Raw genomic sequence first — 21067 nt, 5'->3', positions numbered from 1 at the left:
CAAGCACTTAAAGACTCTTAAGGATGCTGATTCCATTCATGAGAGCTCTGCCCTAATAACCTCATCTAATGGTGGTAACTCTCAGAGACCTCACCTTCTAATCCCAGCCATCACCTGAGGGAGTAGAATTTCCACCTAAAATTTTAGGGAGACACAAACATTTAGTCTATAACATATGCCCCAAATCAGAGTGATTCACATTATTTTCAATGATCTATCATTGACAGTTTGGTTAAGTCCCCCTTCAATCTTATTGAAAGCAAAGAATTGTAAACTAGAGGGTTGCAAAAGATGTATTCATCCCCTAGTTACCAGTCGTTCACTTTCTCAGTTTCTGGGTGGAGTGCCGAAAGACTTGACCAAGGTTGATCAAATAACTGATTCTGTTATAACTCTGTCACTTAGAGACACTCTATTGACCTAATGTACTTAAGGGCAAGTTGTTCATTTTCATTTTGCTAATGCACTAGTTTTTGTCCAAGTGCCTTTTGTTTTACCACATTTGCATATTAATGTTTTTAATTCCAGTATGTATAGTTTTATATTTTACACTTATATTAATATTAGATACTTGAATGTAGTTTTATCAGGACTCTGGAACTGCAGGCAAAGTGCATTCAGCTTGTAGGTGATCTCTACCATATTATTGAGTTACCGAACGAAGCCTCTCTTAATTGTCAGACCAGTCAGTCAGATCAGATTTCGCTTCTGTCAGCAAGTCTGACTTCATTTTTTTTAATTCCAATAAAATTAATGTGTTTGATGACTAATATAAAGATTGCACATACGTTATGGTTTTTATGGAATACACTTCATAATAATTTACGGAAAGCAATCAAAATTAAAGTAATAGAACTCTTAACAGTGTGGTTTTATAATAGATCAGAAGCCAAGAAAATTAGTGTGCATTCTCATAATTTAATTTGTAATATGTATAGCTTATATAAATTCTTGACTAGATGACAATGATAAAAAGCACAGTATTTCTTTTATAAGAATGCGAGTAGGGAACTATGGAATGCAACTTTAAAGAATAATTAATCATGTATAAAAATCAGAATGATTCCATTAGTTTTTACAACATTATGATCTCCTTTTCCTATTTTTTCCCATTTTTTAAATAAGCATTCATACTACTGAAAACTACTCAGTCCATCATCTAGTACAGCTAAAAGAATATTAAGGATTAAATGATTATTGTTTATATAGAATAAATAATTTGGGATGTAATTGATAAGATTTAGTTACCCTATTAAATCACTTACACAAAAGTTGATGTTATCACATAAAGTTTGATCCATGATCTTAAAAAATGTGATAGTTCAAAAAAAGAAAAGCTTGTTATATTTTTTGAAAAACCAGACTATACTGTTATTGTTAGTAACAGAAGAAATCCTTTCTTTTTAAGTAATGACACACTCGAGTGACAGTTTAGGGAATCGTTGGAAGTAACTGCTTATATTGAACTATGTTGGGAAAGTTCTTAATGTTTAGCCTTTCTTTCCCATGTTTCATGGAATTCTTTCCTTGGAGTTTGGTCTTCTTTGACAATAGTCAGGGCATGGAAAAAGTGAGGTTGTAAAATGAAAATTTCACAATGTCCTGTGCCATTCTGCATTTATGTGTATGCAGAACACTCTAGTCTGGGCCAGAATCCATATGACTTGTTTCACCTTTTACAGAAATATGTCTAAGGCAGGGAAATGCAGAATGCAAGTTCCTTAACACTCTCCATGCAAGTACCCTTTGAAAAATTGTGAGCGTGTTACCAAGTTTGAAAGATCACTGCTCCACACTGAAACCAGAAATCGCTTATAGTGACTGAAATTTTAAGTAGGAAAAAATAACTTGAGACTTATAGGTCATCCCGGGAATCTTCAGATAAACCTGTTATACATAAGGTAGGTAGCTGTATGCAGCACATCTACACAGCAAAGAGGGTGTCAGACAGGAGGAACATGAGTTAAACTTTAATACTTTTCAGCTAAATTTTTCAAAATTAAGCAGTTATATAATTAAAGAAATATTACCCAATTATAGGTTGAGTTTTTCCATTAGGTAACGGAAATTTTAAAATGAAAACTTGAAAGGTGAAATAAATGTTCTAAATACATAAATTGATAACTGAATATATAAACTAAATAATATTATTTTTACTTTAACAAAAGATGAATTTTGGTTTATTACCTATATTATAGGATATTCACCTTGCAAAACGTTTTTATGACATGGCAGCTGAAGCCAGCCCAGACGCCCAAGTACCAGTCTTCCTAGCACTATGCAAACTGGGTGTGGTATATTTCTTGCAGTACATACGGGAAACAAATGTAAGTGTTCCATGCCCTTTTTTTTTTTTTTTTTAAAGATTTATCTATTTATTTTAGAGGGCCATAGAGCATACATGAATGGCGTGAGGGGGAGAGGGAGTGGGAGAGAGATAATCCTCAAGCAGAGCTCCCACTGAGCGAGGAGCCTGATGTGGGGCTCAATCCCAAGACCCTGAGATCATGACCCGAGCTGAAGCTGAGTTGGCTACTTAACTGACTGAGCCATCTAGGCACTCCTCCATGCCTCTTAATTAAAATATAAATGATATAAGCTGCTCAGTCTAGAGGTTTGTATTTTAAAAGTTCAGGGAGAGGGGAGGAATGAATGTCCTGCAAGTGTCTGGTCCTTTCCCTTCTTCCCCCAAGTGAAGTACCAGGGGACTACATCAAGTGTGGGGTGAATGTAGCCATAGAGCAGTATGTTTTGAGGTAGGTTCCAGGTGCTAAGCAGTTTTCATTGATGCAAGTGTCTTCTGGACTAGAGAAAATGGGACTAACCCTTGGCAATTTGAAACAGTAGCTAACTAAATTCAGTAAACAGTAAATCAGATGACTGCCTCCAGTGACTTAGACCAGTCCTTAAAAAGAGAATTTTTAAAAAGGGAAAGAAGTAGAACCTGAAAACCTGCCCAGGCTGTTGGACTTCAAATTCTTCTGATAGTGTGAAACTTGTTTAAAACAGCACCAGAACTTTCTTCTGTACAAATACCTTGAACTACTTAAATAGCTAATGTTAGAACCCGGGTAAGAGGTGGGTTCCCCATCCCTTTCAAAACTACTGAGCTTAGTTATCCGTATTTCCAGGTAAGTGCCCGTGGGGTCTCCAGTTTTACATTTGGTTTACCTATACTGCCTTATAATGGATTGACTGGTATGGGATTTAACTCTGAAAGTCCTAAAATGTCTGCAGAAACAAGAGCTATTTAACTTTAATTCACTCCAGACCAGAACAAGATGATATTTCAACTACTTGTTATCATTGTTCAGGATAGGTTGATACACCATTTCAGCATTAGGTTCCAGAACAGGCTTTTCATCCTGTGCGATACAGATATAATTGGGATCCATAGTGCTCCTTTTTGCAACTCTGTCCTGCACTACCTGAGGTCCTCCATGCATGGCGCCCCAGAGGACTGGAGGTGTGGGGCTCCGCCCTCCCAAGTGCTTATACATTTGTAATGGTAAATTTAAATTTATAATCACTTGATAGCATGAGCTGAATGCTGTACCCTCCACTAATGGAAACAATCATTGTTCCTTTAACTGAAAAGCTAACAACAGTGTGGCAGCCTGTGCTCGCCCTCTCTCTCTCTCCCCCTCTCGCTCACTTTCTCTCATGGTTGTTTCAGTCCCTTATCTCTGACAGTTTGTAGGACTAAGAAACTGCTGATGATCTAGGATTGGGTCATGCGATATGCCATACTAAGTGCATTGTCTTGTTTTTTTTTTTTTTTTAATACAGAAGTATAAAAAAGAGAATAAAATGCTCCAAAATCTTACCACATAGCTAGTCCAACTAAAAAAAAAAAAGAGAGAGAGAGAGAGAGAGAGTAAATAAGTATTGATGGTGAGAAAGTCAGACGGTACAGAAAACACCGAATCTCCTATCACAGGTCCCACCCCAGGAAACACAGTTAATAATTTCTTATAATCTTTTCCCCCAAAAATTTAGCACCTGCACCTGCAAATATATATTATGGGGACCTTTTATTTATTTTTTTAAGGTTTTTTTTTTTTTGAGAGAGAGAGAGAGCATGAGCAGGGAAGGGCAAAGGAAGAAACACACTCCCCACTTAGCAGGAAGCCAGACATGGGATTTGATCCCAGGACTCCAGGATCATGACCTGAGCCGAAAGCAGATGTTTTACCGCCTGAGCCATCCAGGTGCCCTTATGGGGACCTTTTAAATATAACTTTACTTAAATATAAAGGATTATATCCTATGTTTATTTCCTTTGGAGGTAGGTAGCAGTCCACAGATACCAGAAATGGCTTAAGTGACACTAAAATGAAGTCTCCTAGACTAAGAACATAACTATCTTTTGAGTTTAAATTCAGATGTTAAATATTTAGTGAAATCCTATTTAAAAAGCATTAGTCATGCAGCTCTTAAACGTTGGAATTCCTGCCATCTCCAGTTACATGAGAGAAGTGAAGTGCTTTGCTGTCATCAGAACAGGACTCTTCAGCTGGTGTGCTGTCAGAACAGACAGGTAACAGGCGGCCAAGGTACTGATTGTTGTCCCCCCTCGGCTCTCCACTGTCTAGTATCCCGTGCAAGTATTTTCTGTGAGAAATGGTAGAAAATGAGTAGATTGGACTACTGATGGAAAGGAACCCTGTCAGACACTTTGTAGCACCTACTATGACAAAATAATAACTCAGTTCCTGAGGCATATTATTATAAAAGTTCCTGAAGGCTTTTTAAAGCTTTTTGTTTAATCACATTGCAAAATGTTCCTAAAACCAATTACTTTAATAAGTTCTGTATTCATGTATAATTTGTGATGTTACTTTTTTCCTAGTTCCTTCCCTGACATTTTAGTGATCACCGTGTTTTTTATTCTTATTCTCATTAAGATTCGAGATCTGTTCACCCAGCTTGACATGGACCAGCTTTTGGGACCTGAGTGGGACCTTTACCTCATGACCATCATCGCGTTGCTCTTGGGAACAGTTATAGCTTACAGGCAGAGGCAGCACCAGGACATCCCTCTCCCCAGGCCTCCAGGACCACGGCCAGGGCCGCCACAGCAGGAGGGGCCACCAGAGCAGCAGCCACCCCAGTAACAGCCACCATGTCCAGCCTTGATCAGTGACAACCAAGGATATTGTCTGCTGAGAACACTTGCATTTGATTTAGAACTTCGGATCAGCGGTCACCTCCTGGAAGAGGCACAAGAAGCATTGAATTCCTAAAGCTGCTTAGAATCTGATGCCTTTATTTTCAGGGATAAGTAACTCTTACCTACACTGAGTTGAATGTTTGTTTCAGTGCCGTGTGGAATAACAACTCTCAATGGCTTCCTCTCCCGTCCCCTTTTTTTTTTCTGGAAACATGTGAGACACTCAAATGTCTGCTGCACCCAGCTGTCTCTCTCGGGTCCTTTTCAGTCATTCTCTCAATGTGCATAAGTTCTTCTATCAACCACCTCTAAGGTCTTGTGCATCAACACTAAAAACTGATCACTGTAAAAAGGAAAAACCAGTTAGTTGCAAGTTTAACCTTAACATGTTTGAAAGTCTGAAAATAGAACTTGCCTTTTAAGTAAAAAAAAAAAAAAAAAAAAAAAATCAAAGTGTTTCAGAACTGCAATAACTGAGAAACTTTTACCAATCCACATGCAAGTATACATATTGAACATATTTGTTATTTTAAAAGGGAAGGCGGGGAGGTTTCTTCTTATTGGTGATTGTCACACTTTATCCCATACTTCTCTCCTTCACAGACCGAAAGGCGTGTTAAAGAGTTTTATGTGAACCTCACTTCTCTGGAATGGAATATATAAAACATTGTGAACTGACTCCTTGAGCTAACATGTGACATTGCCCCCACTTACTCAATGTAATTTGCTTGTTTGTTTTGAGTATACAGAGCCTTGATCCAGAAGCCAGAGGATGGACTAAGTGGGAGAAACTAGAAAATAGTGGTAAAGAACTCTAGGTAGGGTACCAAGATGATAGACACTTTTCCCCCAAAGATGAAGCATTTGTTCCCAGGATCTCACTTTGTATTTCTACCACAAAAGAACAGATCTCACCCCCCTGAATTCTTTAGATCTGAAATGATATTGCCGGGATGTGGCATCGAGTGACTCCCAGTATAAAACAAGCTCAGAGACTCTAAGATGCATTAAACTCAGTGGTTGAGGAAAGCCAAAGCCTGTTCATACTGTTCAGGGCGATTTTTACTTCAGCAGTTTTCTATTCCGGTAGAAAGTCAGCCACGTCCTTAGCTGTCACATTCACCAGCTTCCAACTGGTAACTTGAGGAAGATCAAGGCTGTGCCCCTTGAGAATTGCCTGGTTAAATAGTGTGGAGCACAGCAACAACAAAGAAAAGCGAGGACATCACATATCATACAAAGGAAGAAATTTAAACTTAAGCCGAATTTGTATTTCTTTTTGTCAGATGGTGGCATTCACCAGCCTACATCTAGTCTGAGACTACGTTCGTATCTGAGCAGGCTTTCTATGCCTCCTGACCTCAACCTGTTTATAACAACCTTTCTACTCTTGCTCTATAATCCCTCACCTGCCAGAAAACTTGAAGAGTGTATTACCTGTAGAGTCGCAAGACTTTGGTTTTTGAAGTCGACATTGTATTTAGAACTAGAGTTAATTAGTCTGTGATGAACATGAAGGCTTTGAATGTGAAGTCGTAGGCTTTCTGTGTGTGTTTTGGAGGATTACGAGAAACCTGGTAAGCAAACTTCCGCATAATTGCTTCCAAATTTGAAGAGGTGGCCACAGAACCATGTGTGTAAAAGCCTATCTGAGAGGTAGCAAGTCTGAGCCTCGAGAGCATCATGTTGTTTTGGGCAGCTCTTAGTTAGACAGCTTTGACCTCTTACCCTGAGATTCGAGTGCAGTTGACCTTTCCCCGCCACCCTTCACAGATGAGGATAGTTCACAGGAGTGGCCACATTTCATTTCCAAGGAACCGTTTTAATGTATTTAAATGTGTTAAGACCCTCCAAGATGACCGAACTTCCCTTTCTCCCCCTCTAGCCATCCACCTGATTTTTTTTTAATCTCTAGCTTTACTTCCCTCCACTCGTGCTTTGAAAAGACATTTCCTAAAGCAGTGTGCACTACCTGAAGCCAGATGGGAAAGCGCCGTCGTGCTCTTCATGCAATAACAAACTCCCTGTTCGTTTACCACTACTTGCCGTGTCCTTTTTATTACTGATATTCCAAGTAGCCTCTTTGTGGCTTGTTTCCACTTCCTGCTTGACCCCCCCACCCCCGGGTCACTTGCTCCTGGAAATTTGAACAGTATATTTACAAATACCTTACTTCCTCCTCGTTTTCTGTTCATGGGACATAATACCTAGGCAAGTAGGAACTGGGTTTGGTGTTTCTCCTAAAATAATGCTCAATACTTACCTAATCAAATGGCATCCATTTGAATCAAATGACAGTAACTAAAGCTAGTTAATGTCAGTGACATTAAATTAACTCCGGGATTCAGGAGTTTTAATGTTAGAATTTAGAGTTAGCAGATTGAGTACAGCTTCTCTTTCTCCGTGGTAGCCTGTCTCCTGACCCCTCTAGCCTGTCTTCCTGCCTTCGAAGGTGAGGACAGTAGTACTTAGCTTATATTCTCCTCTGCGTTCGGTTTGTGGTTAGTCAACTATTTCAGTCTTGAGACCATCCCTTTGCTTCTGTTTTATGTTACAAAGGTAGCATTGGTGTTTGGGATTTTGTTTTGTTTTGTTTTCTTTCTGTGTTTGAAGTTTTTGTTTTCTGAATAAGGCTTATCTTATTTTTGGTTAATATTCAATGGCACAGAAAAAGGAAAAGGCTTTTTTTCCGAACTTCCTTATTTTAACACTTAAATGAGATTTACTTTGAATCATTTACTATAGTATGCTTGAGGATTTACCTTGTGCATATAAGGTTAATTAATTTGTGGAAGTTTTACTGCTAAGCTGAGCTAGCTCTGTACCATTGAGAAGTTTTCGAAACTTCTGTGGTGATCTGGCCATGATCTGATGCTTTATTTAATTAAGGAGCTGCTGTTGCCTCCAGGAAACTTAAGTATTTTGTATAGGATTTTTTTTTTCTTTTGCTTCGTTTTTCCCTCCTTTCTTTGGTTCTCATATTTGTTCTTCAAACCAGTGTTTTGGAAGTATGCATGCAAGCCTGTGAGTGGAGACCACAACTCTTCATGTGTGTAGTATATGTATTACTGACTAGTTCCATCTGCAAAAAACTTCCTTTACAGAGGTTTGGACTAACGTTTCACATGCACATTTCAGAACAGTGTCAGATAAACAGCCCCTATACCTGCCAAGAAGAGCAGTGTGGGCTTCTTTTGCCCTGACGACAGCTAGTATTTGTTCTGGAAGTGAATTTAATATGCGTTGCACAATATTGTGACCAGAAGAATGCAAGCAATAAGGCAAAAGAAACTTCTGTCTTCATGAAAATCTTCAACCTCAGTCATTGCTCTCCAATATAAGTGAAAATACAAAATTTTTGAACACCACATTATCTAAGACACTACCTGATTTTTCAGGTATAGTACTTCTTGATGCTAAATTTCTCCTTTCACTTGGTATTTCAAGAAAGTCTAAAATATCCTGAGTAAAAATGATTTGTATTTTAAAGTGACTATTTGCAGAAGCAAAACTCTGATTTTTGTATGCATGAGGATGTCCTGATTATGTGCAGGAAGTCATCTCGCATGCACTGTTTTTCCTGTCTGGAATGACAGACAAGCTGACACTAGTCTCTTTGATTTAAGAAAAGAAATCATAATGTCAAATACGATCAAGGTATAACCACTATCAATATTTAGGAGAAGTTTAAAAGACCATAAGCTGGCATTGGAAGGAACACCATGGTAGACTTTTTTGTAAATTTATTTTGTATTTAATTAAATACGGTATAAAGGCTGGTGAAGTGTAATATAATTGTGTAAACAAATCCTGTTAATAGAGAGATGTACAGATTCGTTTTGTACTGTATCTTGAAACTTGTGAAATAAAGAATCCACCTCTGGTTATCCTGTATGCCATAATGTGCCATGACCAAGCATCTTTCCAGTCAGATTCTTTTTTTAAATCTGAATGACTCAGTTTTTGATGGACCTTTCTGAAATTTTAGAAGCTTCTGGGGACATTCATTTGGGGCAGCTTGAATTGATCTTTCATTTACTTTTAACTCTCCAAATTCAGATTTTTATAAGTTGAATTTTGCCCTAGGGACAAATGGATTTGATAAGAAATGTTACCTTTTTTTTTGACCTTATAAAATCCCCACAGTAAGTCTAGTTGCCATCTATCATTATACAAAGTTATTACAGTATTATTGGCTATATTTCCCACGCTGTACATTATATCCTTGTGACTTTTTTATAAGTGGAAGTTTGTACCTCTTAATCTCCTTAACCTGTTTCACCCTGTTACCACGTTTTAAGTAATCTCTGTACCCATCATGGGGCTCAGATTCATTAGACCTAGAGTCATACGTGCTCTACCAGCTAAGCTAACCAGGTATCTATCCCTCATACAACTTTTTAAATCTCAGGTCTTTGACCTGAATCAACCTATGATATATGAAACGTATCTAAAGTTTGTTTTATTCTCTGCCTTCTCAAAAAGTTTTGAAGAGAGGGCTTACAGAGCCACACACAATAAAATTTACATGGATTAAGTAAGCCAATCAAGGTAAGGTGGAAGTGAAAAACATCAAACCAGGAGTGAATTTAGCACACAAAGTGAATGTTAGAAATAGGCTACAAATCTGGCCCTAACTTCCTAGCAGCCAACTCAAAGTATATGAGCTAAAATGTTCCAGCATAGAAGCATCAGATTCTTGGATAAAATGTCTGGATGATGCAGATTGTGGCAAATGAGAAATTGGATCTCAAATTTTGCTTCTGGGAGCACAGCCACCCCACATGACCTTGACTGACCTTGAGTATAATTAATGTTGTGGGGAAATTGGACATCAGAGCTGTAACATCAGCAGTATTACCACTTTGGTTGGTTAGATGAGCCTTGACATTTACTAATACTGTGTAACAGCATGTACGTGAATATATGCAAGTAAATAATTAGAAGTGATTTCTGTAGTAGAAACCATAAAAAAACTTCTTAGGCAAGGAAAATGAGCTTTAGAATCTACCAGTTCAAAAGGAGGTACTGTTGTGTTATGGGTCCTGTATATTTCCATGCCATTTTTCTCACCACTTAGAACGTCATCAGTTTTAACCTTATGATTGGATCCTGAAAAATCTACCAACCTTGTAATTTATTGTATTACATTTATTGTTAGTATTACATCAAACTCTTAATTTTCATAGTGGCCAAGTGTTTTTGGTCTGGATTAATTTCTCTTATGCATTACCTAGTAATGCTGGATTATGCATTAAACTATTAAAACCCCACATTTTTTCTCATAGAAAAAAATTTTTTCTTCGTATAGAATATGGTCAGTTGGCTTCAGAACATTCATATAAATATCTTCTGTTGTTGCTCAATGAAGTTTCCCTTTGCCTTCTCCCTACCTCTCAATAGATCTCTGTTAACCTGTCAGGATCGAAAAGAATGTCTCAGGAGTCTTGTGAGTGCCGGATATGAGGTTCAACTATCCTAAATAAGGATTTGAACTTGGAACATAAAAACGTCATTGACGTTCTTGTGTGATTCAAGATTTAAATGTGAACAACAGAAACCTCCATTCTTGGAAACAGATTTATTTCAAGATCTGAAAGCACAGCTGTGAGTTTCAGAGGTGGCACATCTGGGTTTCCCCGCTCATCCCCCAAGCCCTTGTCTGTAGTTTTTTTACTTAGAAAAATGTCATTAATTGAATCTTGTTTGTTCTAAATGAAATCTTAAAACAAATAGAAACCAATCCTGATTGGGAAGAGGGACAAGAGGTAGGGGAATCATTCAGCTGGTCTTCTTACCCTTATGTCCTAGTAAAGAATTGACTTGAATTTTTCCAACCTACACAAGTATGTTATTTTCTTTTCCATACCATGTGGACAATGCTCTTTGGCGACATCTTACATGATGCACAGAAACTGCCAGAAAGAGGTGAAAACAGTGCACGATTTTACTATAGTCTCTATTTTTTACTCTAAATTTAAAAAGTGCCACACTGGATCTGTGAACAGCAGCTCTGAATTCAAAGGCAAGAAAAAAAAGGAACTGAAGAAGGCTTCAGTTTGCTTACTTGCTATCAATAGAAATTTAAAAGCAATTAAAACTACATAACAGACTTGACTGCTACTTTGTGTCATCAGGTTTGGTAAACCAAAGAAGATCCTACCAGGTCTCACCAGACGCAAGTAAGCTGGGAAAAGACATTAATGCCTTAAAGCAGTGAAATCGAAGAAAGGCCTAAGAACTAGGATGAAACCCCAACATTAATTACAGAAAACTTAAACTGCATCCCAGCAATGCAAAAAAGGGGCTTTTTCACGATGAGTCACTGTTCCAGTGCAAGAGTTATGATGACAGGTGGGACAGATGCATAAAGGAAGGGTCCTCGCATACAGCCTGCGTGGCCTACAGGTGCTTCCTGCATCCCCGGCGGGTTCTCCCATTGCCTCTCCAAGAGGTGCGCGATCCCTTCGTAGAAGAGATTAGTGATCAGTCCTGACCACACCGAATGGCCCGCAGTGTCCTCGCCTAACTAAGGACGCCATCACCTTCATAAGGGAAGAGTTCTGCTCTTGTCCCCACAGCCGGTGGGTGGCCTGGAGCAAGCCACTCGCTTTACACATGCACCATGAGACAGATTGCAAGGGATGCTCGTGACGGTGCCGTCCAGCCCTTTGGAGGCCTTAAGATGCCAAAAGCAATTGAACTGGCTTATTTTCCCACTGACATCTGATTCTTACAGGACTTCATGGTAGTAATGACATATTCCATTGACCTAAAGTGCTTAGCTCCAAATAATGTACAGGCAAAGTCATCCTTCATGTTAAAATGTCGATCTTAAAGTTTATAACATAGGGTTTCATTCTGTCATTCATGTAACAGCCTTTATTAATCACTGTGGCCCAGGCACTGAAATGTACATTGAATTTAAAGATAAGATCAGGCCCTTGGGACGCCTGGGTGGCTCAGTGGTTGAGCACCTGCCCCAGGCTCAGGGCGTGATCCGAGGTCTCAGGATCGAGTCCCACATCGGGCTCCCTGCCTGGAGCCTGCTTCTCTCTTTCCCTTTCTCTCTGTGTCTTTCATGAATAAATGAATAAAATCTTAAAAAAAAAAAAAAAAAAAGGCTCTTGTGCTCTGGGGATCACCACCAACCACCATTCTGACCACAAAATGTGAATATATGACAGGCACTGAATACTTCACATGCATCAATGAACTTAATCTGTATTATTCATGTCATTCCCTTTTAACAGATGAGGAAACTGAGGTCTAGGCTAAGCCATTCGTTTGAGGCCACTGGAATTCAAATAAGAAACTTTCTTAACTCTAAAACCCAAGTTCTTAAGTAGAGTGCTACACTGTCTCCTAAGCGCAGCTAGGGAGGTTTATAGTGGAGGTATGAATCATAGCACTATAGGCAACAGGAAAAAGAAACCACCAAATTTTGCAATATTCTCCAGTTCACGTGTCAGCCTAGTTCTGGTCCCTCTTAACAAGCTGCTCTATTTTCAGCACGTGTTGTTTAAAGCAGTGTTTGCAGGCATCTACTGCTGCTTACAAATGTAAAGGCATGAGGAAACATCTAGAGCACATTGAGGTTGGCTCAACTCTGTTCCACTGTGTCTGGGACTTCTGCTGGTGTGGCTTGAATAGCTTGTTTGACATCTTCCAGGCCCAGAATATCTAAGACAGCTCCTTCACACCTTGTGCCTGGGCTGGGCTGGCCAGAACAGCTGGGCACTGGCTAGTGTCACCCTCTCCAGGCACAGGGGTCTCAGGGCCCAGAACATCCCGAGAGCCAAGATGGAGCTGCAGGACTTCTTAGGACCTGGCCTCAGAAGTCCCCAACATCACGTCCACTGCATCTTATGGGTCAATGAGTCACCTAGGCCAGCTCAGATCCATGGGATGTGGGGCCGAGGAATAGATGCCACCTCCCACTGGAGAATCAGATGGGCGGACAGAGTGGGAAGGACCTGATGGTGACCATCTTGGAGACAGGCTGCCATAATCACACATTTGTTCTCCTTCCTGACATCAGCAACCTTTGAATTTAATAAATAATCTGCTGGTTGTGGAATATCAGTGTCTGACTTGCTTTGGATTAACTTCTCTGTATACAACTCCTGCTATTAATTGTGAGGAAACAGGGTGACACAATCAGACATCAGACTCATCCTCAAGGACTTCACTTAAAAATGGCCTCCAAGAGGCGTTTGGGTGGCTCCATCGATTAAGTGTCTGCCTTTGGCTTGGGTCATGATCCCAGGGTCTGGGGATCGAGCCCCATATTGAACTCCCTGCTCGGCAAAGAGCCTGCTTCTCTCTCCACCTGTGCTGTTCCCCCTGCTTGTGCGCACTCTCTCTGTGTCAAATAAACAAGTAAAATCTTTAAAAATAAAACTAAAAAAATAAAAATGGCCTTCAAGAGCTCACAACCAAAGCTGTTCTTCCTGATTTCAATTTTTAAGAGCTTCTATCACTGTGGATGGTCCTACCTGATTTGTCTACAAATTTAGGATAAAATGTCTGGATTTTATTTATTTAGGAAGTCTCCCACATCCGCTTTCCTGAAATAGCTGAATGGTGAAAAAGATCAACAGAGCCAGGAGAGGTGTGTGTGCTCATGCAGTGTCCATACCCAGCTTTGTTCAATTCCTTGCCCATCCCCGCATTAAGCCTGGCCCACCTCTTGTGCATCCCTCCATATTTTCCTTCCACAGCACTTCTTATCATTGATTTTTCGCAGTTGTTCGATCTAGGTCTCCCTGTTAGTAAATTCAAGGAAGACAGACATGCCTCCTGTCTTACCAGCCTGTGCCCTGAGCCTGGCCTGATGCCGAACACACAAATCAATTGGGCTAATGTTTGCATTTGTGGACGGACTTTAAAATAACATTATAAAAATCAGTTAAGATCCGGAGTCAGCTCTTGAGAAAACCTGCTTAAATGCAGATGTACTTGAAGGGTTTATCACTTGGGTGATTTCTCCACTTGGACTAAGAGTCCCCTGCACCCCCCCCCACCCATCCCCATCCCCCTGCTCTCTTCTCCCCCATTGCCACACAGGGAGGAGGAACCCCTGGTAGGAAATGGCTGTTAGGGGAGGGAGAGCAAGTGGGTGCTTTCACGGCCTGTGGAGGCCCCACCAGGGGCAGCTGCTCTCCAGACACAGGGTGGGAGGAGGCCACACGGAAGGTGGCCCCCCGAAGTGATGGAGCCCTTTGTGAGCTGAGAAGCAGGAAGCATTAATACAGAAGCCACACCGCTTCTCGGACGGTGGACAGTAAGTTGTGCTGGGTTAGACTGCAGCTGCTCCAAGCCCCTTCTGCGGTTGTTTAATTGCTATTCTGGGGACCCCTGGGTGGCTCGGCGGCTGAGCGCCTGCCTTGGGCTCAGGGTGTGATCCTGGGGTCCTGGGATCGAGTCCTGCATCAGGCTCCCTGCATGGAGGCTGCTTCTCCCCCTGCCTGCGTCTCTATCTTCCTAATATCTTTTCAATTCCTTGGACCAATCAGATTTACTGTAGCTCCCTAGAGCTAAGGCACTAATCCCTCACAGGTCTTTTTTTTTTTTTTCTTTTTCATATAATTTTCACAGGAGGTTTTATTGTTTCTATGTTGGTCCTAAGTGTTTTGCAAATGCACAGAGAAAATAAAACTAAACTCCTTGTTTAAATAAATAAATTGATAGATGATAGATAGATAGATAGATAGATAGAAGATAGATAGATAGATAGATAGATAGATAGATAGATAGATAGATAGATAGATAGATAGATCTTTTTTTTTAATTGCTCTTCTGTGGCTCTCATAGCTAACCATTTAAAATCTGAAGATTTTCCTCGCAAAATTATGACTTTGTAGTTACCACTAGAGGGCGCCAAAGGGCTACATCTGAGGAAAGGGAGAAGAAAAAAATGAAGTTTTTTCTGGGTTTAGGAGAAATTGGAGAGGCTTATCCTCCTCGGCTTCTCCCAACAGAATCCTTGTAACTGCTGGAAGCACCGCAGAACTTTAATCACCACACCTGACCAGCATTGTGAGTTATGACATGTTCAGAGTTTTCTTTCTTCTTTTTTTTTTTAAATATTTTATTTATTTATTCATGAGAGACAGAGAGAGAGAGAGGCAGAGACACAGGCAGAGGGAGAAGCAGGCCCCATGCAGGCAGCCCGACGTGGGACTCCATCCTGGGTCTCCAGGATCACGCCCCAAGCCAAAGGCAGGCGCTTGACCACTGAGCCACCCAGGTGTCCCTTCACAGAGCTTTCTTGCTTGTATCACTGACAAGGCCGCTGTGGCAGGTTCAGTGGTGGCTCCCAAAAAGACATTTTCATGTCTTAACCCTGGCACCTGTGAAAGTGGCCTTTTTTTTTTTTTTTTTTTTTGAAAAAGTTAAGGATCTCCAGATGAGATATTCTGGATTATCAGGGCAAGCCCGAAATTCCATGACAGGTGTCCTTTTGAGACTTGACACAGCCGGAAGAGGGGAAGACAGAGGAGAGAGCCCGGGTGAGGACGAAGCAGAGATTGGAGGGATGCAGACACAAGCCAGCAAGTGCCCAGAGCCATCAAAAGCTAGAAGAGGCCAAGGAACAATTCTCCCCTAGAGCCTTGCCGGGAGCCTGGCCCTGCTGACACCTTGATTTTGGACCTCTGGGCTCCAGAACTCTCAGACAGTAAATTTCTGCTGTTTTTTTTTTTAATATTTTATTTATTTATTTATTTATTTATTTATTTATTTATTTATTTAACTCATGAGAGACACAGAGAGAGAGAGGCAGAGACATAGGCAGAGGGACAAGGCAAGACATAGGCAAGCAGGCTCCTTGCGGGGAACCCAATGTCGGACTGGATCCCAGGACCTGGAGATCAGGACCTGAGCCGAGGGCAGATGCTCAACCCCTGAGCCACCCAGGTGCTCCACATTTCTACTGTTTTAAGTCACCATGTTTGTAGTCACTTGTAACAACAGTCCAGAGAAACAAATAGTCACCCCACACCACGTATTCCATGTAGGAGTGACCTGGTCCCCAAAGGGGGAAAATCTTGTGGTTGTTGGGGAAGGGAGTATGTAAAGAAAAGCGTCAGATATTAGGATGAATTGTCACCCTCCACAGGAGCACAGCACATGCACCGATACACAGGGTGTGTGTCACATTAAGATTGTTTTCATGGGGAGCTGGGAGGGAGACAATTAGGAAAAAAATACTCTTTAAAAAGTTCCATCAAGGAATGATAGTTTTTGAAAAGTTGAAAATCACTGCCCTACCCCGATGCTGCACATACGTCAGCACTACTTTTACGTGTGGGGATGACGCCTGGAAAAATTAAAATGTAACAAAAACAAAAAGAAAGTAAAAAAAACAAAAACAAAAAAACCCTAGAACCTATGAGGCATTTTAGACTCTTTTCTAGCCCCGTAAGTACACATAACATACGTGTAAGGCACACAATAAAACACTGAAAAATCAAGCTCACTGCCCTTAATAGAGACACAGCCCCAGAGGGACAGACCAGGCTACAAGGGCAACCCAGGGGCTCAGGGGCATGAGGGAGGGGCGGCCCCGCCCCTCCTGCCTGTGGGAAGGGGATGACGGAGGTGAGACCCCGCCCCTCCTGCCTGGGGGAGGGGATGATGGAGGTGAGACCCCGCCCCTCCTGCCTGGGGGAGGGGATGACGGAGGTGCGGCCCCGCCCCTCCTGGTGGGGGAGGGGATGAGGGAGGTGAGACCCCGCCCCTCCTGGCTGGGGGAGGCGATGATGGAGGTGTGGCCCCCGCCCCTCCTGGTGGGGGAGGGGATGAGGGAGGTGAGGCCCCGCCCCTCCTGGCTGGGGGGAGGCGATGAAGGAGGTGAGACCCCGCCCCTCCTGGCTGGGGGAGGGGATGAGGGAGGTGAGGCCCCGCCCCTCCTGGCTGGGGGGAGGGGATGAGGGAGGTGGGCCCCGCCCCTCCTGGCTGGGGGAGGGAGGTGGTAACCAGGTAACCCGCCCTGATAGAGGAGCTGGAGCCTAGAGGACACGTCAGTCGGCCAGGAAGGGGAGGCGAGAGCTGGAGGCAGAGGGACACCCCCCATCTGAAACCAGACGCTTCCTCTGTGCTCCGGCGCCTCCTCCACCCTCTTCACTCCTGCTTCTAAGCACGCGGGGAAGGTCTTCCCGTGGTACCATTTAGCATCCCCCTACCGTCTCGGGCCCCCCCCCCCCCCCACCGTGTACCAGGCTAATCCTCCCACGGTTTGCCGCCAACACGCCTCTCTCTGCTCCAGAACCCTCCAGAGCTCGCCAGCCCAGCCCCCCCCCCCCCCCCGCTGCCTGAGCCCACGGCCCGGCCCCTCTTACTCACCGTCCACCCGTCCTGTGTTCTCACACACGGTCACAGCGCAGGTAAAAATAGGATCACACGGACGCCCTTTCTGTGTCCCCGCCCCAGGGAGAACCCTAGACCCATCCCAAATTCCTTGGGCTCAGATTCTCCAAGGGGGTGAGGTCCTTGCCTTGGGGGAAGAGACATTTGAAGTTTCATTGTCCCAGGGTCTGCGAAGCTTTTCCAGTGGGGGGGGGGGGGGGGGGGGCGGCGAGCTCCATTCCCAGGGCGCTTGCAGCCAGATGGGCCGTGCTTGCTTCCACCTGCATGATGGCAGGGGTTAGAGGTTCAGAGAGAGGGAGGAGGCACCCCAGAAATTGAGACTGGCAGAGACACTTGGGAATCCCAGAATCGCAAATCCAGAGAGGGTGAGTGACTCAGCCAAGGTCCCACACCAGGGAGCCAGGCCGCCTTAGTTAGCAGGACCTTCTAAGGCCGCGTCTGAGTCGGCTCCTAAAGCTGGGGGCCCCTGCCCCAAAGTGCTCGGAGCCACTCCCCGTGGAAAATGGGGCCCTGGGCCCCCTAACACTCCCTGGCTCCCGAGCGGCTGGCCGTGCGCCCCCCACCCAAGGACATGTCCCCGAGTCAGCTCCTCCAGCCGGCGCACAGGGACACAGGCTAGGGGTCGGACCCCAGCCGTACTTCAATTGGTCCCCTCATCATCCCTATCTAGTCCCTTGTCCCTGGCACTTGTCCTCCTGCCTTGACAGCTCTCCATGAGTCCTCTCCTGAGAAGCCCCCGAGCCAAGGCTGGATCCTCTGCAAATACAGCTCAGGTTCTCCAACCGACGCCCCCGGGCCCTCGAGGGGCGCAGGAGGGTGTCCCTTCACCCTCACCCGCAGTCATCGTCCCACCGTCCAGATTCACCGCGATGACCATCAGGGCTGTCTCCTTGCCCCTCCTGTGCTGGTGCGTGTTTTTTTGTTTTGTTTTGTTTTGTTTTTAAACACTGAGACACAGAAGCAGGCACTTGGTGTGGGTTGTGAAACAATTTCAATCGAAAATGCAACTGGAAGAAACAAAATGGGAAATCTCACTCATGTGCCCTCGGGAAGACAAAGCTTAGGGAGGAAGAGACAGATTTCCCCCAAGTGCCTGATTTACAGGAAAGTGGTAGAATTGGAACTTTCTCAGATGAGAAGTTGATCAGAGGTTGTCCCATCTCAAGCCTGGGAAGCTTGGCCAGAGGCGTGAGCAGGAGGTGACTAAGGGGGCTGTCTTGAGCTGTGTGTGTGACTGGACTAGATTTGCCGGCTCAGGAAGCTTTCAAAGCTGGTCTCCAATTTTTTTTTTTTTTTTAAACAGACTTCAGCTGAGCTCTCCCCTCTATTTCCTGCCCACGGACACAGCTACCCACCCACCCCAAACCCCAATGCGCTCACCTACAGCTTGCCACAGTTCGCTTGTCCCGAATTGCGATTCTTCTGCTATTCCCAAATAAACTCATCTTTTTAAGCTTGCCTCAGTTTACCTCTTTGTGCACAGGAAGTATCTCTCACTACAGTCAATTCAGAATGGGAGAGAATGTCTGCCATATAAGATGATCCCATTTGCCCAGTAGGAATCTTCAGAGCTTCTGTGTTGTTAGCTTGCATTTCTTCTGAGTGCAGATGACTATCTCTGGGAGCCATATGCAGTTCTTTGCTCTTGTTCATCATGTCGTTTGCTCAATTTTCCAATTGGGATTGTTCATCCTTATTGATTTTTATGAGTTTTCCATCTATTTAGGAAATTAACCTCTTGCTGTGAAATGAATCGCAGTCTTTTTCCCACTTTGATATCTGTTGTTTGTGGCCATGGTGGTTCTGGTCATCAGACTTTTTGTTGTGGAGTCAAATGTACCAGTCTTTTCCTTTATGGCTTTGGGAACTTGAGTGATTATTAGAAAACCTTTTTCTTCTTTTTAAATGTATATTTCCAATGAATAAAGACAGAAACGTCTTAGAAAATATGAGCACTGATTAGGACTAGACCAAGACCCTTGGGCACCCTGGGTAGGCTAATCATTGACATAGATCAAACTAATCTTTAAATGTTTGTTCAAATTTATTTATAGAATAGGGTGGAAGGTGGAGAGGGCAAAGGTGGGAGCCAGGTCAGCCTTCCCCCCACCATCTTGAGCTGTCCAGCTCACACTGAATGTGCATAATTCATACGGGAAGTATGCTCTACGTCAACAAGACCCTCTTTCCTGGAAGGCAGCTGGTGGCCCCCAGGACTCCGGGACCAGGTACTATGGATGGGTGAGGGGTCCTGACCCTCCCTCCAGACACTCCTCAAGCAGCCCTTCCAGCCCCATGGTAAGCCCTCCCTGAGAGGAATTCTTAGAAACACAGTGTGCTTCATCTGGTTGCATTTCACGGATGATTTTTAGCCTTTTGGTGACATTTTCTTGCCCCTTGGGACTTGAGGGATATGCCCCCCTGGCCAACCCTCCAACCTGGCTCTGCTCCTGATGAATGGAAAGAATAGATGTAGGTCAGAAGCAGGAAGCGGATTCAGCCCAGGAGGGTCGGGCAAGGGTTGGCAATGGTCTGCGAGGAGGAAAATGAGTCTTATGGACTGAGAAAGGAAACAGCTGGGTGTGGTGAGGGAAATAGCTCCCTCGTCTGTGTGTGCCCCAGAAAGAAGATCCAAAAGAAACAAGGAGACTCACATATGTGTGAGTCCCGTATGTCTTCAGGGGATAAATGCTATCGTGTGTTATCCAGCCCTAGACTGGAGAAGGACCCACCCCCAATAACTTTTTTTAGTTGGTTTTTCTTTTTTTTCAATTTCAGCTTTGTTGATCCCTAATTGCCATATAAAATTCTAAGATTTTGCTCCAAACCTGGGTGGCTCAGTGGTTGAGCACCAGCCTCTGGCCCAGGTAGTGATCCCGGGGTCCTGGGCTTGAGCCCCACATTGAGCTTCCTACATGGAGCCTGCTTCTCCCTCTGCCTATGCCTCTGCCTCTCTCATCAATAAATAAATAAAATCTTTTAAAAATCTGAGATATTTAAAGTGTACATGGTGGTGATTTGATATTCGTATTCATTGGGAATAGATTCCACACACATCTCATTAATTAATATATCCATCACCTTGCAAATGGAGCTCTATTTTTGTGTGTGTGCAAGAACATTTAAGTTCTTCTCTTAGCAAATTCATGACCCCTTCATGCCTCTTTTCCTCAAAGAATGCCAAAGAGGTTAAGAGTTATCCTAAACTGTTATTGGTGCCAAATGAGTAAGTTAGCAGGGAGGAATAGGCTTTGACTGAGTGACAACATTTATGAGGACTTTTTATAAAATCTAGATACTCTAAAATCAAGAGAAAATTGTGCTAATATTTCCAATGTTTCTGCATCAGTAAAGAAAGAGGCAAGATTGTCACTGGAAAGCTATGTTCGTTCATGCACCCCATGTCCCAAGCCACACACCAACAGTAGAGCCTGAGGGAGGCTCCCGGGGTCCTCATGCTCCAAGGAGAGTAGGATGCTCCTAGTCCAGACACCAGCAGCCTCAAGACTAATCTCAGACAGT

At 43.2% G+C, this 21067-nt stretch overlaps 1 protein-coding gene across 2 annotated transcripts in view; it reads left to right on the top strand.

The window, feature by feature from the left end:
• SEL1L (SEL1L adaptor subunit of SYVN1 ubiquitin ligase) overlaps window positions 1-9067 on the top strand; it is a 57537-nt gene extending 48470 nt beyond the window's left edge. For both annotated transcript variants that reach the window (XM_072762177.1, XM_072762178.1), the window contains 2 exons: window positions 2199-2327; window positions 4908-9067. In XM_072762177.1, the coding sequence (XP_072618278.1) occupies window positions 2199-2327; window positions 4908-5117 (339 nt within the window). In that variant the 3' untranslated portion in view covers window positions 5118-9067. The remainder of the gene's footprint in view (window positions 1-2198; window positions 2328-4907) is intronic.
• Window positions 9068-21067: the final 12000 nt, after the last annotated feature.

The sequence above is a fragment of the Vulpes vulpes genome, chromosome 6 (assembly GCF_048418805.1).
Source record: "Vulpes vulpes isolate BD-2025 chromosome 6, VulVul3, whole genome shotgun sequence".
Lineage (NCBI taxonomy): Eukaryota > Metazoa > Chordata > Mammalia > Carnivora > Canidae > Vulpes > Vulpes vulpes.
The sequence above is the reverse complement of the archived record's forward strand: the minus strand, read 5'-3'. Positions and strand labels throughout refer to the sequence as shown.